Source organism: Amphiura filiformis, unplaced genomic scaffold (genome assembly GCF_039555335.1).
Source record: "Amphiura filiformis unplaced genomic scaffold, Afil_fr2py scaffold_89, whole genome shotgun sequence".
NCBI classification, from domain to species: domain Eukaryota; kingdom Metazoa; phylum Echinodermata; class Ophiuroidea; order Amphilepidida; family Amphiuridae; genus Amphiura; species Amphiura filiformis.
The window spans coordinates 234,889-261,019 of NW_027305553.1; the positions used below are offsets into that span (position 1 = coordinate 234,889).

General features: G+C 36.3%; 1 protein-coding gene across 1 annotated transcript; it reads left to right on the forward strand.

The window, feature by feature from the left end:
- The first annotated feature begins 151 nt into the window (after positions 1–151).
- On the forward strand, positions 152–13,619 carry LOC140144864 (caspase-2-like). The gene is made up of 6 exons (XM_072166666.1): positions 152–196; positions 603–761; positions 2,312–2,528; positions 4,982–5,083; positions 7,267–7,376; positions 9,023–13,619. Exons 1-6 carry the CDS (start codon positions 152–154, stop codon positions 9,164–9,166), a joined length of 777 nt encoding a protein of 258 aa, XP_072022767.1. The 3' UTR covers positions 9,167–13,619.
- Positions 13,620–26,131: the final 12,512 nt, after the last annotated feature.

Below are 26,131 nucleotides of genomic sequence, written 5' to 3' on the forward strand. Positions count from 1 at the left end.
GAATATTCAATTACGACATTATAATATTCTTCTTCTTTTGCTTCCTTCATCAAATGTCGACGCAGTTAATTTTCTATATATATATATATATATATATATGAGATAAAAATAGACTGGTGTTGTTGAAAAGTTTTATCCAACGTTTCTGAACATGGCCTTTATCAAGAATCTACAACAACAAATAAATTATAATATCGTATAAATAAATATTAATAAAATTTATATTATCTTTATTTATTAAATAAATAATAAATAAATCAATCAATTTGTGACTAACAACCCACTTGACCAAACAAAAGGGAGAGATTTGGCTGCAGTCGCTTACACGTGTCGCTCTTTTGATACGCATGTCCTGGGTTTAAGCAACAAGACGCTGTTGGTGCAGTAAACAATCAGACGTTGATGTAAGTCTGAGCAAAAAATCCAATCGCTATTATGTGAAGTTGTCGTAGAAGTTCAAATATATTTTCAAACTTCGTTTCGCAAGCTCTCTATTATTATATGAGCTAAATGGAATTTTTTCTTTGTTATTATAATTGCGTGAACAATGGTAGGCATATGGAATGGTTCTAATAAAGTTTTTTCTCTTCAATCATCTTCAGTGTTACACAAGCCTTCTCAAATCCAAGAGAAAAGGTCGTGCCTATATTTTGAACGTGGAATCTGACCGCACAGGATCCGAAATTGATTACCAGAATATGCAGGACCTCTTCAAAGAATTAGGTTATGACGTCGTTCCATACAAGAATCAGACTGATCAGGTAATATGAATACTGAAAAAGGACACTGACGTTCATATTCTAACATCGCACACCTAAACGAACAACTCACGCATGGAATTCTGCAATAGATAAATACGTGAACTTCTGGCATATGATACAGGTTGTAACAAATAAATTTATACAATTTAGAAAAGAGTATTAGACAAACATGTCACTTAAGTTGTACTTGGTCGTCAAGGTAATTTTGTGAGCTACTACATTGTTTTCAATAAAATCGATGGTCTACAAGCGAAGATATGTCCAATTGGTTAAAGTAGTCCTAAAACAGCTAGGGCCACTTTTATATTTGTACGTAGCAAAAATGACTGAATTGAGTTGACTCATGATTCATCTGGTCTGTGCTCTTAAGATTGGTGATTTTAAACAATGGGGCATTTGAAGTGGAGTCTTAATTTATTAATTTGAAATAAATATCATATTATTTATTTACTAATGTCAATTAATTGAAAGAAAAACATGAAAACATTTGCTTTTTTTCTGAAATCTTTGACGATGAGCATGAAAGTCAATTTTACGCGGTACAAAAATTGGGCATAGCATTTGAATCTGAACTAGGAAAGAAATGAACTAAAGCTTTTCTGTTAGCCAAGATATTACTGATTCTACTGCACATAATATTGTTGCCATTATCTACTTTTTTTTCTAAAAAGCGAAATAGCAATTGTATAATTTTTATCGTTACCATCCATAAACGATTTTATTAAATTATATTATTCTTGTATTTTCCAATTGACCATTGATGATCATGATAATAATATAAAAAAATACACATGCAAAATTAATACAAATACTATTATTGAGACTAATAATAAAGTGCAAGTTGTAAGCACCGATGACTTGGATAATACTACAATAGCAATGTTAACAAGCTTTGCCCGATGCTTTATTCGATTCTTATGCCTTGGTAGTTGTGCCCCTTTAAGTATTTAAAATTAAGATTTTGCGATGTCATGCGTTCATTTAAATATAGGGTCCACAACTTATAAGTTCCCCCTAATATTTGTTTTAAAAAGTCGAAATATAATTATTTCACAATGTAAAAATATATGTATAGCTCTATAGCTCTATAGCTCTCCCGTGGACCAATTTATAGCGTCACCCATCATTGCGTTCAGTCAAAATGGTTAATTGTGTAAGCATGGTAAGAAAAGAGGTCGTTTTATAAGTTGCACCTGGGTCCATAAGAGTTGACTCCTATGGACTCAGATGTACACTTTTAGCACTGCTTTAACCGGTCTCTCTTTTTTACATAGTGAACAATTGTGACTGAACGCGATGACGCGTGACGCTATATAACTTTGTATGTGTAAAATAAATAAGGCTACACATATCTGTTTACACGTTCGCATTTTGTCAAATATTTTTCAATTTATTTTACAAAGTTTTTAGGGGGAACTTATAAGTTGTGGACCCTATATTTAGACTGACGACAGCCGTAGCACCAAGGCCTAAGGAATCGCAATCTCTCACTTGTGTTGTGCTCAACTCATCCATTAAAATCGGCCTCTGTCGATTTTGTTATCACACAGGAAATCAACGACACTCTTGACAAATTTGTAAAGGAGTTTAATGCTGATGACGCCTCTTCGGTTGTTGTCTTAATGAGTCATGGCCGTGAAGGATTCATTCAGAGTCAAAATGGCATAGAAATGAAAATCCAACGCATTGTGGATAAATTTAGGCCAAACAACTGTAGAGCTTTGGCGAACAAGCCAAAAATGTTCTTCATCCAGGCATGCCGTGGAGGTAAGACTTTATAAAAAGTTTCAACGATAGAACCTATAGATCTAAATAATACAGACAGTTAGAATCGTCATTGTGACACAAATTAATAGAGCAAAACAATCTCTATACGAACTTTAGTGTTAATTATTTCATGAGTGTCATACTCACTTTAATCATATAATGTGCGTATTTTCCAACAATCCCCATGTGGCGCCAGTTATATACATGGTGGTTGGTGGTGATCGGTGTGGTGACTAAGGTGCGGTTGTAGCTGTGGGTAGCGGACGCATTTCACTTTACCTTAAAATATACGAATTCTTTTCAGTGGTGTAGCCAGCAGGTCCTTACCCCCCTGGGGGGTAGGGGCTGAGTTTGTGCAGCTCTGGAGAAAAGATACAGCATCCCCCCGACACACACACACCTCCACACACCCCCCACCCCCACCCACACCAACACACACACCCCCAGCATTTGCGGATGTGCAGGCTGTATCAAAATGATTGGTACCCATTGGTTTTGGTGTTTATAACAAGCCTGTTTCTTCCCAATGCAACATTGGATCCTCTTGAATTTATAGTTTATAGCCTTTCATCACATTAAAGTGTTGCATTTTGATGAGGCGGTCTTGTCCATAATCAAAGTACAAAGACACTTTTTCCGGTAAGTCGACCCCAAGAGATCCGAATCTGACATTAATTTGACGTTATAACATAATTTTTGCCAAGAAATCCAAGATGGTCCCCATTTGGTAGAGCGTAAATGTGGTTTTTGAATGAGAGCTGAAGCATAAGTGTGTCATTTCCGCCTTATCTGGGGTTCATGTCCCTTATATGGGGTTTAAACTGCCTTATCTTGGGTTTACATCCCTTTTCTAGGGATAAGGCGCCTTATCTGTGGTTTAGACGGCCTTATCCTGGGTTTACGTTCCTTACCTGTGGCTAAGATGCCTTAACCTTAGCATATCGCAGTCTAAACCCAGATAAGGCATCTAAACCCCAGATAATGCGCCGTAACCCCAGATAAGGGACGTAGACCCCCGATAAAGCAGTCCAAACCCCAAATAAGGCGCCTTAACCCTAAATAAGGAAAATAAACCCTGGATAAGGCATCTAAACCCCACATAAGGTGCCTTAACTGTAGATAAGGGTCGTTAACCCCAGATAAGGGTCGTAAACCTCAGATAAGGCATCTAAACCCAAGATAAAGCGCCTCAACCCCAGATAAGAGACGTAAACTCACCCCTGGCAGTCTAAACCCCAGATAAGGCGCCGTCTGGGGTTTACTTCTCTTATCTGAGGTTTATGTTCCTTATTTAGGGTTAAGGCGCCTTATTTGGAGTTGGGACTGCTTTATCTGAGGTGTACGTCCCTTATCTTGGGTTACGGCGATAAGATAAGGCGCCTTTGTCATAATACCAATATTTGTCATAATATATAATGAGTAATATTTAGCATCGTATATGTGCAGTCCATATGCACAAACGAATACTGATCTTTATGATATTCAGGTTTTTGTACATCTCATATAACATGTCACGTAGGAGGTCATACGTGTTGACCTTCATATATTGTATTTGTTCATCTGTGTATGGAGAGAAAAAACGCCATTAAACGCCATTAAACCTCCATCAGTATTATGGCGTAGTTCATTGAACTCACCGGATTGATATTCCAAGTACTTTGATAATACATATAATAATGTACTAATGGGTCGAGGCGATTGCATTAAAAAACCTAATAAATTATCCATATTAACAGTTACGTAATCAATCGATAGTGCGGACACTTTTCACTTGCAAACCACCCAAATTCGTGATCTTTAAGCGTTGGAAAAGAAACCACGTGAATAGAGTGCCCTCTCAAGGTTAGGTTCTCTGTGGTTACAAGTTTACCATGTGCCGCCCTTTTATGGGTGACCGACACGCGTTTTTTTTTCGCAAGTCAGCCTCCTTGTACCGCTCTTCTTGTATGTGTCCCCCCATAAGCCGCCCTCCTTGTATGTGCCACCCTGTATGCCTAATAGTGTTCTCTATCTCCCCATTATTGCCTGATTACACGCCATACTACAAAAATGTGCCGCCCAAATAGATGATAAGCGTAATTTTCTTTCTTCTTCTTTTTTTTCTTTCCTTTTTTTTCCATTTACTTCTTTTTTCCTTTTCTTTTTTCCATTTCTATGTCTTTTTCCTTTTCTTTTTTTTTCTTTTCTTTTCTTTTCTTTTTCTTTTCTTTTCTTTTTCTTTTCTTTTCTTTCTTTTTTGTTTCTTGTATTTTTCTTTTCTTTTTTTTTTTTTTTTTTTCTTCTCTATTCAACTTCATTTTTTTTTCTTTTCTTTTTCTTTTTCTTTTCTTTTTCTTTTCTTTTCTTTTCTTTTCTTGCCGCCCTTTTTTTTACCCCAGGGGTTAAAGCCCCCAACACATTACAAAATTATTGTTATAAAAGTAATTCTTCCTGTCTAATTTGATTTTGTACAGAGCTTTCAGACATTGGGGCCGGTCTTGAGGAAGATTATTGTGAACCGGCCGTTGACAGAGCGAACGGAGCTGACACATTTATAGCTTATGCATCAATACAAGGTAAGTTATCATGTTAGCGCACTTGTGAGCTCACTTTCATTTTGTTTTTCACATCCGGAATTATATCTGAAGAATTACCTTTTGGTTTATTCCTCAATATACATGTAGGCTTACTTCATTAAGACTCGTAAACGGAGATTCCACTGAATCTGATGCTGTATGCTGTGGACTGCGTGCAGGATGGGGAGCTCCCGCTAGTCATAATGCTCGCTAGTGATAAGCCCGGCATGGGAATGGGCGGGGGCCCAAATCCACCAAACAAAAATAGGGGTAGGCGCGGGTTGTGCGACACACCCCCATCGAAAAATATCAAAGAAAAACAAAACAAAAAACAAAACAAAACAAAAACAAACAAAGGAAATAAGTTTAGATTTTGCAATAGGAGTACAGTGGCCCAGGAGGGAAAATGGTAAACTGAGTTGCTTTTTCAAAAATAGATTGGTGCACCGCGCGCGAAAAATTTGCCTTTTGATTACTTATTTGGTCTTAATAAAAATTAATTTTTGCCATAATTCTTACTTATTTCATGGCTAAAGTTAGGACGAAGCGCGCTAAAATATGTTCAATTTCAGACAATTTTAGCCTAAAATGGAGGTGAATTTTGATACGAAAGCCAGTGCGCGCGAAGCGTGCAACATTTGCAATGTTACCATATTTTTCTCCTTAAAAAAAATCGATAAAGTGCGCGCGAAAATTTGCTATTTCAAAGCAAAAATTCAAAGGGGGAGGTACCGGAGTCATCGAGCCAGAGGCAAAATGTCCAAATCGTCAAATCGTCCTACTAAAGAAAATTACCGGGGCAAAATGGGGTTAATTTTGGGTCTAAAATAGACCAAAAGGAAGATGCAAATCGTATATTTTGTCACAAAATATATGTCAACTGAGCAGGAGAGGGGACTGACTTGCCACCCTGCCTATGGCTAATAATCTCAATTGGTGCTAATGAACATGATATACAGTGGCGTTTTTCTTGTTGACATTAAGGGGATGTGTTGGAAAAAATCTTGAAGTATAGTGAATCTAGCACCTTTGGCGACAGAATAAGTTTATGGTACAAATGCGCGCGCGAAAAATTACCATATTGGAACTAAACTGGTGAAATATGGTGCAAAAGTGGAATAAATTTAATTGGCACTTTTGTGGCTAAAATGACAGAATATGAGGTTAATTTGGTCAGAAACCATGATACAGGCGTCAACATTAGGGGATGATTTTATGGACCATCCCACTTAGTAGCAAAATATTACATCTTCCATATCCCCCGCGATCTATGCCTATGCTGATAAAGGGCGCGATGCGGAGAGGTGATGGGATGCGCACATAATAATATTTGGTCGATCTTGCAAAATCATTATTTCTTTGTCTGCATCACCACAACGCGCCTGGCCAGCATCATTGTAAGCCCAATATACCGGCCCGACCGGCACAATAGGGTATACATTACGAACTTATTATAGTTTTTATCCCTGTTAGTGTCAGACCCCCCTTTTTTTGCTTGTTCGCCCTAGTGCAATGAGCCTTGGTGCAATTTTCGATTGCATTGCGCCTTGATTAGTGATCGATCGTTTATCGATATATCGGGGCTTCGGTGAGGCCCCTAGATTTCAGCCAAGATGCCGGGAGGTCAAAAGAATTTTTAACCTTCAAAATAGATTCATTCTAATCATTAGAGTAAGTTATGGTGACATTAAATGGTTGTGTTATGGAACCAGAAGCGTGTATTCTCAAGGTTTCCTGGTCGTTGCTGTGAGTTAGTATGATTTAGAAGGTTTGAACTCTTGAAGTTCGTCATGAAATCGAAAAGCTTAAAAACCTTCACCAATGTGGTATTAGAAACTACAATCCCCTCTCTCTCATGTGATGTGAGACACATCTCGTACTCTCACCCTCTACCACCTCCCCCCTCTCTCTCTCTCTCTCTCACTCACTCTCTCTCTCTCTCCCCTCCCCTTCTACTACTCTCTCTCTCTCTCTCTCTCTCTCTCTCTCTTCTTTTCTTTTTAGGGATCGCCGGGGGGGTCGGATCCCCAATGACGACGGTCCTGACTACCGAAAACAGGGAGTGAAATCATAAAAACAATTTCAAATCCGTAATTGATTTATGGTTAATACTGTATCAAATAACTTTAATCCGTTATCGTATTGAACTAAGGTAATTACTGTATTTAATAACTTTACTATAGGATACAAGGCACTGCGCTATACAACATCTGGTTCCTGGTTTGTGCAGGCGATAATGGAAGAGTTTATTGAAAGTGCTCATGAAGAATCTCTTGATCAACTGATGAAACAGGTATGAAAAAAACATAATATGCCTATCACTTTGATGTTTATTATTGTATAGCTTCTTCCAAATGCATTTACATTGAAATGAAATAATGTATAGTTGCATGACATGTTATAACATTAATCTACAAATTATGAAGGCCTACATCTTATGCTATATTTTGTTCTAGTCTTTGATGTGTCCATAATAAAAATTGATGAGTCATTTTGATATGTACGAGGGTCCTTCAGTATGTAATGAAAGTTGACCTTTGACCCCATATGTGTAAATGAGACCATATACTTGATTATGTAAAAGCATTAAAATCAATAAACTAGGCACACTGCTAAATCACGCAAAAAGGCGGAAATTTTAAATTACAGCAATAGCATATTATGTAAAAGTACATGATGTATAAGGCAGTTCTGAGCAGAAATAAACACGAAGTCCTGGGTCTACCTTTGGTAAAATATGAGACTTGCCATTAAACTTGGGTGGAAATGGAACGTCATAGAACTTCAACAACATTAGGATTTGAAGGGAAGCACCATTATTCTGCAAAAATGGCGAAACTTAAACACAGTTATTATAAATGACATTAAATATCTCCAAAATAAAACAGATTAAAATATAGTCACATGTGAGAGCTAGTACTCAGTACGAGGATGCGTAAGTGGGATGACCGATACAACATGCTGGAAATGTATAAAATTTGCACCATTTCATGTAAATAGGGCTTGAACATTAGAAAATGCTATAAAATAGAAATTTAATAATTCATGTGATTTTGTACGGAAGATCTCAACTTCAAATGAACAGAGAAAAAATTAAAAATACATTTCTCATTCAAACGACGACTTCTCTCTCTGTACCAATACTTTTTAAATAAATGCATCCATAGTAGAATAACAGTAATATTTTAATTACAGTTTCAAATATTTTGTAGAGAGACTCCCGTTTAAATGTTTGGAGATTAGGCAACAGAACTGGCAGAAATAAATACATTTCCACGTTTGCAATTATTGGCAATATCAAAATGTTTATAGAAAGGAAAACCTTGTTTTGGGCAAAAATAACACATATTCCAAAAGGCAACACTCTCGATGCTTATTATATTACCGAGAAAATATACAACAATACCTCATTTCAGCCTCTTATTTTTCTTAACAAAAACGACTCATTTTTAGCCAGTGACCGTAGACCATTGATTTTATGCTAATGCTGTTACGTAATTAAATGTGTGATATAATTTTTACATGTGTTGTTTGAAAGACAAAGATACAGGGTTTATGTAATCATAGAGAAATGCCATTAAAATAATCCATATATGGGATTACAAGTCTCTTTCATTACATACTCACCGACCCTCGTAGCAAGGGGATAGGCCGATAAACAAAAGAAACAGAGTCACATAACAGTAACATTTCAGTGACTTTAAATGACATGATGTTATTATCACAATGTTATTATTGAAATGTTGGCAAAATATTTGCCAACGAATATTTTGCAATAACAATTTGACAACATTTTAAATGTTGTTGAAATGTTTTTTTCATATAAAATGTTTTAAAAATGTTTGCATGACCTTAATACAACCCGATAATTCAATGTTATTAAAAGCTTTGACCTGAACGCGTCTTGATCGTACTTTTTATTTGCTTCTTTCACTCCAGATTACAGCACGAGTATCTACAATGGAACACTTGTTCTACGATCAACCAACAGATACATGGATACAGGATCGAAGGAGACAGACATCGGAGTACACCTCAACCCTAACAACAGATGTATATTTCTTCCCGCATTATCCAGAATAATAATTTACATGTATGGCCTATACTTATATCACATCCAAAAAGAACACCCTCACTTGATTATAGACGGTAATTACTCTGACAAATGCTTAATAAAGCAATAAATCTGATATGAACGTGAGGAGAATGTTGGTACATGCAATCTAACAAGTGCCCAGCGGGCAATACAAGATCCACAGGGTCAAAGTTTGCACAAGGCTTCAAATTCAAACTTGTTCTGATTCGGTTGAAATCTATTTTAAAATAATCCTCTGGTCATAAGGATGAAAATACTTTGACACATCTACAACTTATCAGTCTGGATGGACAACAATATGAATCAAATACTGGACTCAACCAACGCTTCCGATGCTTCCCTATTTAATTTCACCGAATGACTTGCATACGATAGGTGATATGCCTCAACTTTTGTTGATACACCATTCAAAATACATACGATAATCGAGCTCAAATGAGATCGAAAATTGTAGGTTAAGCGCATGCATACTCTGTATTTGGCATGGATTTGTTTTGTATGGCAGTACATGACTGAGAAAGAGATTAAACATAGTTGGTCTTTTTAACAGTCATTTGTCATGGGTTTCTTTTACATATGTCAGTAACTGACTGAGAAAGAGATTACATGAGAGTGAAACCCCCATAATGCATTGTCAAGCATACTAGCGACTGAGCAGCAGCTGTTACGTCATCATTTTCGTGTTGGCCGTCAGCATGGTCAGTTGATATAAACAGTCTTATCTCTCACAACTCCCGTATTTTGAGTATAGGCCTAGATGTAGTTCACACAGTATTCAGTAAAATAAACGAATTGGAGTCGACAATAATGTGGTCATGCATGTTAGCGGTTGAGCGCAAAAAAAACTTGTTCTGCATGAAATGTTGTCAATTAGACCTATAGGAAAGAAATGCCTTGGATATCGATTGTCAAAGCATTCTTCAATCTTCGGATGATTGATGTATAGGGGTGCTCGTGACGGGGCTCATGATTGTAGTTTGATGGAGACGATGGGGTCAAAAACTAGGTTGAAAATGTTATTTTATCGTGCCGCCAGTTCATGTCAAGTCATGATTATACTTTGATAGAGGACGGGAGTAAAAAAAACTTTGATTAAAAAGTGTTATAAACACAAGGAAAAGCAAGGTTATCGGAAATATTCAATTATTCTCATGATCATGTATACACGATACAAAATATACGTGGGGGTCTCACTGGTTGGAGGTATAGGCCTACGGGAAATGTGCCACGGTTTTAGGGTACCGTACCTTTTCAGTAATTTTGGTATATGATTATGGGTGGGTTTTAAGTGCATTGGACCAATATTTAAATGATAAATCCTTGGCGCTGCTTAACCCTTTTAAAGGGTTTTAATTTTCAGTAACGTTGCGACCCGTTCACCGCGTCTTCATCAGACTGCGCAGAGATTTGACTGATGGTTTGGTCACGTGATTGTAATCGGCGAGGAAGTAGTTTCACGATGGGGTCCCGGGCATGTGATACCAGGAAACGGAGGTTCCCCTTCTTATTGAGTTCTGGCTTCTCAGCTCTTTCTCAGATGGCTTCTTTCACTCCCCTCCCAAACCACCTCCTTGTCGAAGATTATGATGTCGTCGGCATTGAATTGATGGCCAGAGAGTTTTGAATGGGTGAAGACTGCGGAGTCCTGGTTTCTCGTTGGAACTTCTTCTCCGGTGTTGATTGAAGCGAGCTTTAATAGACTGTTTTGTCTCTCCTACATAAGACTGGGCTAGTTTCAGAGCTTGTTAGTCCATAAACTAGGTTAGACCGTTTGTCTTTTGGTATTTTGTGTTTTACGTGCACCAGTTTGCTCTGTAAATTATTAGAGGGCTTGTCAGAGGTAGCTATGCCGAATGCCTTGCAAGTGTTTTTGATTCTCTCTGAAAGGCATGTGGAGTAACGTATTGTAACTCTGGCTTTGCTAGCTGTGACATCTCCTGTTTTATTTTGTTGTGGGGTGTCTCTGGTTGTGGTGGCTTTTTCGAAAGCCCAGTCTGGGTAGCCACACTGTTAAAGGGCACTGCGGATGTGATCTTTTCCCTTCTGAACGTGCCTTTCTTCAAAAGTAATGGTATCCACGCGATGATACAAGGTACGGATCACCTCTAATTTGTGCACAAAGGGTGATGTGACCCAAACTGAAGGTATTGGTCAGTATGGGTGGTTTTCCTGAAAACAGTTGTACTAAGGGTGTTATCAGGGTTAACGTGAACAAGATAGTCTAGGAAAGCAAGCCGATTGTCTTTGCTACTTTCCTGAGTAAACCGAATGTTGGAGTCAACTTGATTGATATACTTGATTGATATGTCTTGTTCGTCCCGATCAATAACGACGAATGTATCATCCACGTATCTGAGCCAGAGTCTTGGAGGTTTGCCTGGAAAATTCTTCACGACATACTGCTCAATATGTCAATACCAATTGGTGAAAGGGGATCCCATAACGCAGCCATGGATCTGCTTGTAGTATTGCCCTTTGTACGAGAAATACGCCATCAGTCAAGTCTCTGCGCAGTCTGATGAAGACCCGGTGAACGGGTCGCAACGTTACTGAAAAAATCGTTGGTGAGTCCAGATTTTGATTCATATTATTGTCAATTTTATACTACTGGACGAGTCAAAACATTTATAATCTTACCAGTCTGGAGTTATTAGCAAAAAGGTCGAAGGTCAACATTTTTGCTCCACATGAGTCAAAAGAGAATATCCTCCGATTTTAATGAAAGTGATCTTAAATTGTCTTATTATAATAATCCGAATAAAGATTAGTTTGCAATATTTGCAACATTTGTTACCTAAGTAACACAGCAAAATAAGTCAATGCCCATGCAATCCTCTATTGACCGAGATTTAAATAGTGCAAGATAATCCCTCTTGGATAGTTACATAAAAACAGACAATTTAAGACCATTTTCATCAAACTTGGAGGAAATTTTATGTTTTTGTCCATGTGTCCACAAACGTAAGTTTACTTTATTTTGAATCACCATGTAGTCTTACCGTGCCCACATTTACATTTAGGGTGATATTTTAAGGTTATCTTCAAAACTGTTAACATGAATTCAATTAACCTGAAGTCAGTGGCTTTCAGCTTATGTCATCGTCTGGATTAACGGACCATGTTGACCGTGTTCTTTCCAGTTTGGAGAGCATTATGTACATATTCTCCACGAGCAACTACGCTGCTGTAGGTCGGTTCAAATGTTTCCTACATTATATTATTATTATTACAAATGTGTAACAAAGGTTAAAGTTTCTACTATTCTAATATGCATAAATATATATAAGTATTTTTTGAACGATAATCAGTGACCAGTGGTCCCCCTGGAGTAAAAACAGAAACGAGTTAAAACAAGTCACACAATCACATCCGCGATGCATGTGCAGAGTCAAACCCACTACAAAGCAAGACAGAATTTGAAATATTAGATTTGCTTCTTAAATACGATTTAAGGATACGATACATGATTTACCGACAAGTGACTCATTTCGGAATGCGATCATGAATTTTGAAGAAAAAAAGAATTTCCACAGGCTTCGTTGGGATTCGAACCAGCGATTCGGAACTTCTTTTGATTACGCGTCTAGCGCTTTACCGCTCCGCCACGGTGGCAGTTGAGTGGAGAAGTGTAATGATAAATGATAAATCTCATAATGCCATCTTTAGCCTTTTGCGTTTTGTAAAGATAGATTAGCCGTTTTATGCATAAAGAGCACGAACGTTTGGGAAAGGTTTCAAATAAATAATAAAGACACTGATGTGATGATGAAATTGCGTAAGTCGGGAAATATCTGCGTCGCAATGTTTTGTTTTGGTTTTAGGAATTTGACCTTAAAATTTACGATTTCATGACATTATCATTCCAAATCGACAAAAGATATTTCAACAGTACATGGCCTCATTCTTTCTCTAGAATGTTTTGTACATGTATGTGAAATAGCTTCAACAATGGTTCGCTGCATAATGGTAAAAACAGCCTTGACCTAAAAAAAGAGCGAGAGGTACCATATTTATCGATTCAGGCTAAATTTAAAATTGATATAAAACGTTAGTTTTTTGATCGATTACAAAAATTAATTTTTGTCATATAAAGAAATTGTGTCTGGCGTGAATTACACTACAGTTTTTTATATTTAGGGCTCTTTGACTTCTTCAAATAATTTTTTAAATGATAGAGTGAATCCCCTGGCCCTCTATAATTACGCACAAAACGATCGACCCCCCTTAAGAGATTATAGTGGCAAGTCTCCTCACCCACATATATCTATAATCAAGGAAAAGAAAACATCAAACGATAGAGGATATTATTAAATAATACTAAAACTTGTATTCATGTCAGGATTGTGAGTCGGTAAATTCACATGGTAATTTACCGCCATCTTAATTTACCGTAGTAAAATAGGGTTATTTTTTAATTAAAACTTCAAATAATATTGTTTTTATATTAGATGACAATTACAATTCCATGCAAAACAGTTATGCAAATACTTTAAAACCTACGTTCGGCACGTAAGGCCTGGCAAAGCTAGTCTGGTCAATTACAATTCCATGCAAAACAGTTATGCAAATACTTTAAAACCTACGTTCGGCACGTAAGGCCTGGCAAAGCTAGTCTGGTCGACATTTTTCCGTGACACGGAATGTGCATAATAATAATGTTTCGTTCGGTAGCCGATACAAACGGAAACTATTCTGTCACTTAATCAAACGTCTATAATATTAACGCCCTCTGGCCAGGTCAGCCCATCATTTCAATAACAAAACGCTATTTACATATGCATTGTACACATGCTAATGAGCCAGTGTCAAATCCTGATTAAATAATCCTTGCCAATACGGTCAACCCTCATTGAATCACACACACTAGTGGCGATTAACCAACGCACTGAATGGTATATTGTTCTATTGTGTCCGATTTGAGCGCTGACATATTGGAAAATGTTGCCAATCAATATTCATGAGAGTGTACATTCAACGTCCAATTTTCGAAATTGGGTGGGGTGTGCTTGGCAGGTGTAAAATACATCTGACTGGGCGTTTTTAAATACGTAACGCATAAAGGCATTGATATCATCGAATGGCTGCCTATAGTGCTGCTAGTGTTAGGCCTGTGTGTGTGGGGGGGGGAGGGGTTGTGTTTAGTTTCTATAATAATTATTATAAGGCCTACATTTATTTGTCATTCATTTCTTTACCTTTCTCTGTACTTGCTAAAGTATCACTCCGTCTTCTTATCTCCCTTCCCTTCTCCATCCCTTCTTACGTTTTGTCCCCTCTCATTCCTATCATTTTCCTTACCTTTCTATTTATTTACGTCTATTTATTTATTTCTCTTTATTTCTTCCTCTTTCTCTCTTCCTTCAGTCCCCTCTCATTCTTCGTATCCCCTCCTCCACCCTCATCCCCTCCCAAGACCTCTAACAGAAGAGCTGCCCCCTTCAGTACGCCACTGTTTATGACATTCTCCTTCTTAAAATAAAATATAATAAAATGTCAATTTGTGAAACAACTTTTATATAGGCCTATACCGGTATACTTATTATATGTTACATGTATACGTAGCTATTTAATACCATTCATGTACAGAAATGCCTACATGGCAGCTTTGATATGTAATCATTCAGCAAGCGCATTCAATTTATTCAAATGAAGCACCTAATGTCAGTGGGGTGACAACGGACTATACATTAGCGGCTAATGTGTGCCTTTTGTGCTTACGGCTACTCAATCACACCCTTGGGTTTCATCGTAACAATAGGTACTTTTCGTTCCATTGGGCGCTTTCACGCGACTTTCATTTGATCACTTATTGACAGTGCTCTGCTAGGTAAAGCGTTTTAATGTTAAAATACACTGTCGGGTCAGCTTACCGATTTAATGGCGGAAGCCCTTTGTCTCAAACAAAAGGTACCTTTCGATGAATAGCTTGTCAGATTTCAAATCGGTACAAGGTTTCAATGCGTTATGTAATCTATTTCTTCTCCATCTTTTAATAGCTCCATGCGATTAACCCCTATTATATAAAAAAGATATACATATAATACTTTTATTATTTGTTATGGTCAATCGGTTCTGCTGCATGCTTTTGAATACAGGTTAACCAAGCTGCTTAACCATCATGTAAGCCAACAGTATTATCTTTATACCATTACTTTCCCGTGCTAATATAGATGGTCCTCAATAGTTCAGTGGTAGATTTATCGCTTGTGACCCGATATGTACCGAGTTCGAGACTCGCTGCTGCGCTGCATTCTTTTTTATATTTCCAATTATGTGCTTTTGAATCATATTAAGCTGTAATAAATAAGGATTACATCAAAAATATTGTTTTTAATGTGATTTCCTTATCAATGTGTTCAAGCGTGCGCACAAGTAGGCTTAATTGTACTCGCATAAGGTAGAATTTTACCTTTTTAAAATTCAAATTGACACGTCTCTGTTATTAAATACACACATCCTTAGTTAATGGTACATATTTTTAAATGTCATGTATTAAATCTGGGGTATTTTATTATATGTCTTTCTGGTTTATTGTTATATATTTATTTGCCATGCCGCTTTACTGGAAAAAAATCGCAATATGAATGTTTCTTAGGACAGATCCCTAAATATCACTTGAATTGTAGTGTCCATCACTTGACAGTGGCGCTATAATATTAAAATTATGTGGTGAAAATATGGGTTCAATAGGGCTAATAATAAAAATGTTATGACAAAAAAAAACCGAATTTAATACGATTTTTTTTCGACTTCGCACAGACAATCTTAGAATTTTTGTGTTGGGACACGTGGCCAATTTTACTCCTTGTTTCCAACCTCAGTCACGTAAATTTTGATGGACGTTTTTCATATAATGTTCTACGTGTAGCTTCAACCCTCTTGTAAGCTATATCCCCCCTTCCCCACCAATCAATGTTGCAGAGTCCAACACGGAGCCTGATGATAAGACCCCGATCAACATTGTTACGGGGGGAAGGGGGATCGATTTTAGTTCATGGTCCTAAACTGTCCCAAGACTAAATTCTATGATTGTTAATCATATTTTCAACATGAACCGACTCAATCGCAATTTATCTCATATTACTTCTCGGGGCAAACAAAATAGGAAAATAATTTGTTTGAGAAATGTATAACCTCAGAATGGTATGAAATCATGGGTCAATGGTTATGCATGTACATATTAATACTGGACTCTGATTGCATAAACTCTGAAGGGGGCATGAGAATTAAAAATTCCACTAAAATTGTGAATTAAGTATAATGCTCAAGATTTCCAATATTGAGGGGAGTAATTTGAAACCAGTTTCGATGAATCGGACTATTTTTTAAATTTTGACCTCTGTGTACGACATTTTTGATTAAGCACCGTAGAAAATATGACTATTGACTTTTTTTATTCCCTGTGATGCGATGAACAATTTGAGATACCTTAGAACATGATGGGACTTTTTTTGGCCCCACTGTCACCTTCGACCACTCTTGTGAACCACAGGGGGCATAGAAAAAATGGAACCATTCAAATTATTATCATTTCAGGTTAAATGATGCCAAAAAACATTGGTTCCACTAATGTAGGAAAATAAAATCCCAAACCCATATCGCCATGTACTATAAAGCGAAATTGGATAATATCCACTAAATAGCATCGAATTCTATATTTATTGAGTCAATTTGACCTTGACAACTGTTGTCTTACCTGGTTTAAAAAAGGCATTCTTTGAGAGTTATAACTATTCTTTTTTCTCATTTCTTGTAACAAGATGAATAATTTCAGACCATTTTCAACAAAATCAGATACATTTTCATGTTCGCCTCCTGCGGAGCCAAATTCAGACATTATGACGTGACAATGTTACACCTTTGCCCACAACTCCATAACCATACGTCATAGATAGGTCAAAATATACTTTATCTGAATCCTTATGGCCAGAGGATGACGATGGTGTGAGTTGTGAGTAAGTTTGAATGACTTTGAACTTGACCGCCTGTGCAAGGCTCAATGACTGTTTCCCACTAAGGGGCGTTGTTAAATAATCACCATAGCCTAGATTAATCACATCTATAAGTAACTATTACTCTGCCAAATAGGGCAACTTTAACACGATTTGCACGATTGTAGTGCCTATGAACTGAAATCCCTTGAAATAGGAGAGTAAACCACCAAATAGTTAAACTTATTAATGTTAAAGTAAAGTAATGTAAGGATTGGTTTGAGGTATATTGTATTAATGCTGAAAAAAAAAACACATGTAAACAAAATAAATAGAAACACAGATGTCATTTATTAAATTTGACAAAGCATAAGCAATGTGTAAATTTTGTAGAATTTTAGAAAAAGGGTCTAGAAAAGTGTTATATTCTTTACAATATGTACACGAGTGATAAAAAGAGAAATGATATAGTTCGTAGACTTGCGTTTTCGTTTTTGAAAAACAAAAAGGTGATGATTTATGGTTAGTTAAAAAAGGTCAACATATCTATTATTTTGGTGAAGGGTATATTAAAAATATGTGGTGTAATTGAAAAAAAAACTCCTTTAAAATGAATTCAGATTATAATCTGGTGAACGTCAAAATCCCCAACCCTTTAAAAGAGATTAGGGACGCACCATTATACTTCAGGGGGGGGGGTAAGTTTTTTTTATAAAAAACTCCCCCGATACAAGAAACAAAAAACTTTCCCCACTATCACTAAAAAAACCTTTCCCCACTATCACTAAAAAAACCACTTTCCCCACCAAAATAACACCTGGGCAACATCTAGTGCAAAAAAAATCTTTTCGCCTTTGTCGGTGAAAAAAATTGCTCCGACCACAACTCCCCCAGAAGTCTGTTGGTGCGTCCCTTAATACAGGTTAAGAAAGTACATGTAGTAACTTTCAATATCATGTTACACTAATCAGAATTCTACGTTAATAAAATAAAATATAGGTTGGAGTGAAGATTTGGACTCGTTATGTTTGTTGCTTCTTTTCCTTATGTACCCAGAATACAATCGGACACGCCCAGGTATTCAAATGGTGCCTACCGGAAACGAACTTTTGTTACCATAATGTAAACGTAATATACAATTCTACATGATAATGGTATTTAAAAAGAACCACATAATCACACACAATGTGTGTGATGTTGTTTGTAATTGTTGTTTACATAATACACTCACAGTTTGAAAGATAAAACTAACAAATCTGCCACATGGAAAAAACGCAGTAAGTGCACAAGTTTAGGGTTTTCGGTGTTTTTTTTTTTTTGACCGACGATGGTATGCAGTACAGCAGATTGACCAATGTTAGGGTCACAATTGACCCAAAAGTGATACAAGCTATACATTTGCTCTCATTTTAAGTTGCTTGTTAGAAAAATACGTTAGCAAACATTTGCCCAATTGTAATCCCATAATTCCGAGATGGAAGTTAAACATGGAGTCAAAATCAAAGTTGCTGCATTTTCGTTAATCTCCAAAATGCCCCAGAACTCAAAGAAAGCAATCAAAGGGCATTGACCCTAGAAGAAGCAGAACAAAATTCTTTCTATTTTTTCAAACAAGATGGTGTGCTAATGAGAAAATGGCGCCCACCTGATGTACCTGCCGATGAAGAGTGGAAGGTAGTGCACCAAATTGTGGTACCGAAAGTATACCACACTCAAGTAATTAACATAGCACATGACAGTCCAATGGCAGGGCATTTGGGTGTTAAGAAAACTCATGAATGAATTCTGAGACTTTTCTGGTGGCCCACTCTCAAAAAAAGATGTTTCTGAATATTGCAAAACATGTCACATATGCCAAGTAGTAGGGAAGTCAAATCAAAAAATACCTCCTGCTCCATTAAAGCCAATGCCAGCCTTTGATGAACCTTTTAGTAGGGTTATTATTGATTGTGTAGGCCCCTACCACTACAAATATTACTGTATCCAAATGCTTGTTAAATTACTCGCGCATGCTCCAGCCGCTGGACCAATCACATTCGACTCAGCGAGACCCTGCCGATGTTTGCCGAATGACCAGCCGAACTTTTAATCTTCGTGTGTTCGGCACGGGGATTTTAGAAAGGTCTTTGAGGGTTGAATGATGTTTTGAATTTGACAACTTTCTACTCGCATTTAGACAAAATGGCAATCTACACCAAGTTTTTTAAACCTTGAAAATCGGTGAAGAAATAAGGAAAATAATGACATTTTTCAGTGCACATCTTTTTGATCATCAGAATTTTTAGGCAAGTTGACAATTCTGGAACATTTTGGGGTATAAATTTCATCGCAAAATTCACAATTTCGTGGACTTTTCCGATGAAATCTTTGATTTTTTTCATCATCGGAAAACTACACAGTATAACACTGTGCAAGTTTTAACGTGTTACATTTTTGAGTTTCGTGTTACATTTACGCCAAAGTTGGACCAAATTTGAGCAATATTTCGGATTTTCCCGTTTCTACGTGTATAGGGTGTTTGCACGGAAGATCATAAAGATCAAAATAAAACATGTTTCTCGTCCCCTCCCGTTTCCTTTTTTGAGGCCGCTTCAAATTTATTTTTATTTTTTTAAATTCAGACAAAACTTTTGAAGAAAGATGTTTAGGAAGTTGAAATGTTTTCTATAGCCTTGCTAATATGCAAGAAACACTTCTGGATGGTTCTGTGATCACTAGTGGGGGCGTACCTACCAGAACAATAAAATAAAGAGGGCCTCAAGCCCTTCTTCCTCCTTTTTTTAAAACCCGGACGAGAAACATGTTTTTATTTTTACTCAGCGAAATCATCCTCCAGACACGCTCCAGAAGACATGCAAATGCATGGAGTACAATACCAATCACCTGATTAACTGGTATTGATCAAAGTAATTCTTTGTACTCCATGCATTAGCATATCTTATGGAGCGTGTCTGGAGGATGATTTGATTCACGGCGGGAAGTGCAGTGCAGCGTGAGTGAACACGGGTCACTGAATTAGCATAAAGGTCACACAAAACAGCTTCCGCGCAAGCGTGGTAACCTCACAGTGAAAAGTTTGACCTTACAAAGCTGTCGAGTATTTAGATACAGCGGTATAGTGTGTAAGTTCGTAGTGCCTACCAAAGACAAAGTCAGGTACTCAATACCTTCTGACAATTATGTGCGCGTCAACACGCTTTCCTGAAGCCATACCATTGAGAAATATTAAAGCAGTGACCATAGTGAAAGCTTTAACCAAGTTCTTCACATTTGTGGGGTTCCCCAAGTACATACAGTCAGATCAAGGATCAAACTTTACTTCTGGAGTATTTCAGCAGGTCATGTATCAATTAGGTATAGAACAGTATACCTCAAGTGCTTACCATCCAGAATCACAAGGTGCACTAGAAAGGTTCCATCAAACGTTGAAAAACATGATCAGAACATATTATTGTTTGGAATTTCAGAGGGACTGGGATGAGGGAGTACACTTGTTGTTGTTTGCTGCTAGGGAAGCTGTTCAGGAATCTTTGGGATTTAGTCCTTTTGAGTTAGTGTTTGGACACACAGTACCGGGCACAGTACGTGGCAGTACGTGGACCCTTAAAGTTGTTGAAAGAAAAGTGGCTCAATGAGAAATCAGATATCAATTTGTTGGATTATGTCTCCAATTTTAAGCATAGGCTTAACAGAGTAACTGATATCGCCAAAGAAAACTTGAAACAGGGTCAGGCCAAAATGAAACAATGGTATGATAAACATGCCATAGAGAGAGTGTCTTCTATGAATGGAAGACAATAAACAATGAAGACATAAATATTTGAAGAACTCATAAACTTGAGAATCAAAGGATGCAGCGTGTTCATGAGGTAAATGACCTTTTCAAATTAAAGATAAACCATGATCTATTAAAACAGTTTCAAAGACAATGATGATTACGATGGAAAATAACTTAACTTGATGATGATCATGATCGATTAATTACACAACAGATAGAAATATAATTTGATATGAAACCAAAAACCTATATCAATTAAGAATGACACAATCAAAATAAACAAAATAATAAACATGGTAAATAATCATTTCAAACCCTACCCTTATTATTAAGACCAACCATTCTGATGGCGGTTACATATGTAAAAAAAATACAAGGCTTCTGTATATCGATTGTTATTAAAAGTTCATATAAAATAAAGATGGCAACCTGACAGCCTTTGCAAATATAAAAAAACTCCCATTTGTAATATAAAATAAAGATGGCAACCTGGCAGCCTTTGCAAATATAAAAAACTCCCATTTGTAATATTAGTACAGGGTGAGTCAAAAAAAGTGCAATAGAGAAAAGAATCCATTTTTATTTAAGAACCGATTTGAACCTTTTAGGTTTTAAAACATGTTATAAATGATATATCCATTGGTGACCTTGTGTGAAAAAACCAAGGAATTGGCGTTTATCGTTTTGCTTTTATGACACATTTTATAGCGATACCCAATTTTAATATTTGTCCAAGAAACATCTTTAATTCGAATGTCAGCCCACTCTGTGTAAGGTAGATTTGGAACAACTGCTATTTTCTTAACCTCATTGGCATTGAAATAAAATGGAGCACCCAAATTGTTATTTTCCTTGGTTTAAGGAAAAGAAACATCATTTGTTGTTATTTTCATTTTACCTTTACTTTAAAGATGTTTATTCTCTATCAAAAACATACGCATTTGTAGGCGGATTTTTTCAAATGTCTAAATGAAATGCGCGCAAATTGAAGTGAAGTGAATTTAAAATATCCAGTAAGTTGGACATATTGGGATTTAAAAAAACTGGAGTTGAAGTCGAGTGAGGTACGAAGGACTTAAAGTAATGTTAGAAAGTTTGTTTGAACAGAAAAAAGAAATTGAAATAACGCAAAAATCAACCTTATTTAAGTTAAAGTCAGTTTCAGAGCTGATGCCTTTATCGTGCGTTGTGTTCTCTCATTCAAAATACATGGTACCTCGTACCTCATACATCATACAAATTAAACGGTAGATGTGGTTGACTTCATTTTTTCACAACACACGGGTGCGTATTGAGTGTGGCATTTATAGAAATTTTCAATAATTGGAAAGTTCAACGTGGTTCTTACATAAATATCGATTCTTTGCTCTATTGCACTTTTTTGACTCACCCTGTATATCCATGGTCAATATATTGGCGACATTTAGAGACTCATCAGTCCTAAAATAGAGAGAACAAACAGGGGTTCCCTGTTTAGTGATCCCCGTTTTAGGGATCCCCGTTTTACAGATTACCATGGGTCAATCTGTAAAACGGGGACCCCAAAAACGGGGACCCTAGAAATTTGTCAGTAGCTTTATCGGTTGATTTTAAGGGGTCCCCGTTTTGGGGGTCCCCGTTTTACAGAAAACACTAGGTCAATTTGTAAAACGGGGACCCTAAAAACGGGGACCCCAAAATTTTGTATATTGGACAAATATATAAGAAGTGCTTACTACTTTCATAAATTACATTTGTAATAATAGTATATCCATGGTGAATATATTGGCGAGATTTGGAGACTCATCAGTCCTAAAAATAGAGAAAAATAGGGTCCCCGTTTTTTGGGGGCCCCGTTTTTTACAGATTACCCTGGGTCAATCTGTAAAACGGGACCCCAAAGTTAAAAAACAGGGACCCCTAGAAATTTGTCAGTAGCTTTATGGGGTGAATCTAAGGGGTCCCCGTTTTCGGTGTCCCCGTTTTATATACTCCCGAAATTATACCAAAATGTTAATGTGGATAACAAAGTCGCTGTCCATTTTGTTACAATTCAAAGACATACCTGGATAGGTCTGTGTTTTTTATGTTACCTGAAATAATGGTCTTTTGACTAAGAAATATATTTCAAGTAAGAAAATATACACTTCATGTAATGGAATTGTGCTGACGTGTCTCACAATAAATCAAGGTATGACAATGGTCTCATTTTCCTCGTATATTTGCAAAAGGCCCCATCAAATGAAAACAACAATCAAATGAAACCAACTTTATTGTAAATGAACTTTGCTGACGTTAGTGCAGTAAATCAAATTATGACAAAAGTCTTGAGTCATAAGACACTGATTTTACCGTAAATACATTTTGTCCATGATTGCCATTGGAATTGCAATGCAATGTGAATATTCATAGATATGTAATCTGTATTAAATTTGATCAAGTCCGTACTAAAAGGCCTATAATACCGCAAACAGCATACATACAAAACTTGTAAGAATAAAATATTTTCGTACAGAGACATTACTTGATAGGGGCGGATCCAGGAGCATGGTGTATAGGATTTCCTTCTGCTCCTACTCCATGCTCCATTTACTTACTTTTCCTTCTGTTGTTTTTGGATTTTGGTGGGGGTGTATATGGATTATATCTAAATCTTAAGGGTTGCAAATATGAAAATAACATGAACATATTTATCATGCCGGTTTATTTTCAGGTAAAGGTGGCATATTATTGTAAATAAATAATATGTCTGTTTGTACTTGAGATTAATCAATCACGTACGTAAGAGAAGGCATAAAATAACACACCAGATACGGTGTACTTTTTTTGTTATTGATGCGTGCAATCAGTCAACGCCTCTTCCCAAGTAATACAAAGTGTCTGCCAGAAATTAACATATCAGATACTACGTTTTGATTTGGAGACAAGCCCAGACAACTGCTTACGTTCCGGTTTGAGATTGAACTTTTTAAACCTAGTCCTAGGCAATTGTTTGACGTTGTAAACATAAATTTTTGTTCATCAACAGCGACTTTTTTTTTTACTTTAATGCATTGTTATTAATGGCTGACACATTCCTTAACGTAATTTACACTTCCATTAGCGTGTTCAGATATTAATAATGCCATTTGAATCATTTGGCATAAAGGCATTTATCAATGTCATTTAAATATCACCAAAATATAATTAGCATATTTTGATAGTTATGTTTTTTATATAGTAGAAGTAATTGGAAGTTTAGCGCATGCTGCTCCCGGTAGAGCGGGCTCGATTGCTTAAAACGCAGTGTCATGAGTGCGTAGGACTGATCAGAACGTAAACATGGTAAAGTAATAATATTATACTTGGCACCAAAACATATATTTATATTTTAAATAATGCATGATTTTAGCGACTTTATATTCCTGCCGTCCTATATTCAATACAAATTGCATTCACTCTCTGAATTATAACAAAATATATTACCAACGTATTAAAACGATATTCTACACACACAAAATATCCTTACACTTAAAACAAAAGCAATTTCTTACAGAAACTAAAATTAAATTAAAACATAACGTATAGTCGATATTATATGGAACATTTTGTTCTGCGTGTTTTAATAACTAGTCCGGCACTGTGAGATTTTATTTCCCCAACTTATAGCAATATGAATAACTAACTGGCACTAAGGCCTAAAAAATTGTTTGATTGGCGTACCATAAAAAAAGTAAAGTAGGTAAACAGGGATTTTTTGAGTTTCTTGGTGCACAAGATGAGAAAAATACATTAATGTGTCGAACTTTGTGCAATGTCTTTACGAAATCTACATTTTTTGAATTCTGGAAGTTTTCCCAGGGTAAACCACGAATGAAAGCACAGGATAAATTAATTTAATGAATACAAACTTACAAAGAATATACAGAATGTCTTTAGAAATCGGCTTCTCTTTAAAGTATTAATGTCATTCAAAAAGTCAAAAATTTAAGTGTCATGTCATTAGGTGACAGTTAAAAGTATGCAGTTTTATTCCATATCAGTGCAAATAAATATACAATCAACAAAAACACATCGGATATTATCTTAAGGGCTCTGGTATGAACGTTTGGACACATTTTTTTGTAGGACATGAGAGCACATCAGACATATCGAATTGAATTCTGAATACGAGGAATGTCTTTCTTATATCAAATAATTTTGATACTTTTTTTGGAATTCGCGATACAATACAAATTTTATGATAAATTATTCAAATTTGATTTTTTTTTCTTCAAATTTTTGATATTTAACAGTCCTCGAAGCAAACTTTCTAAATCTAATGATATGTACTTAAAGTGTATGAAGCTGGGATGAAAAGCCGACGATCAATTGAATATTGAAGATATACGTTTTTCCCCCCAAAAGACCTGTTTTTTTTATAGTTTTGATCGTCGACTTTTCATCCCAGCTACTTCGAGGTGTGTTAAGTATCAAAAATATAAAGTTTTAATCTTTTGCCCTAAAATGTGTATTATATCGCGAATTTCAAAAAATCAATATTACTTGATATCAGAAGGACAGTCTTCGTATTCAGAATGCAATTCCATATGCCTGATGTGCCACCAAAATACTCTCCAAACGTTCATATCCCGGCCCTTAACGATATCCCAAATATCATTTATGGTGATTTGATATATTCAATGCTGGCAAATACGCATTCAGGATTTTTTCTCATTCGAAAAATCGTTTAAATTTCGGGTTTTTTTCTTTCTTTCTTTCATTTTTTTTTCACATTTGTTAATAGCATAGATGTACCAACACCTACATAGCAGAAAATATCATATTAAGGGACGCACCATTAGATTCTCGGGGGAGTTGGGGTCATTTATTTATACACAGTTAGGTGGGGAAAGGTTTTTTTAGTATTGGTGGGGACAGTTTTTTTTTTTGCTCATATAGTGGGTGAAGTTTTTTTTTCAAAAACTTCCTACCCCACCTGAGAATCTAATGGTGCGTCCCTAAAGACAAACTAAGAAATTGTTCATGAAGTTGTAATATCTCCACGAATTCGAGATCGAAAAAAGCTTTCACAATTTCTAATATTCATGATATTTCGTAGAGCACCATCGTGTGTCATGACCCGAATATTCTGATCTGAAACATAATACATTGACCTTGTAAACCTGTCTGATGCTTTTTTTTTTTTTTACTATTTTCTCGATTTTCAAACGCGATTTTCTCAAAATACGTGTATTCTTAATAGAACAGCATGAAATGCACGCGACGGTGTGTATACAATTTTA

What these genes read in the sequence shown, in the direction of transcription:
- LOC140144864 (XM_072166666.1), top strand. Translation starts at nt 152, where the DNA reads ATGGCCTTTATCAAGAATCTACAACAACAAATAAATTATAATATC. An exon ending in ACAAGAATCAGACTGATCAG is followed by an intron (nt 762 to 2,311) that starts GTAATATGAATA and finishes GTTATCACACAG; the next exon opens with GAAATCAACGACACTCTTGA. An exon ending in CATCCAGGCATGCCGTGGAG is followed by an intron (nt 2,529 to 4,981) that starts GTAAGACTTTAT and finishes GATTTTGTACAG; the next exon opens with AGCTTTCAGACATTGGGGCC.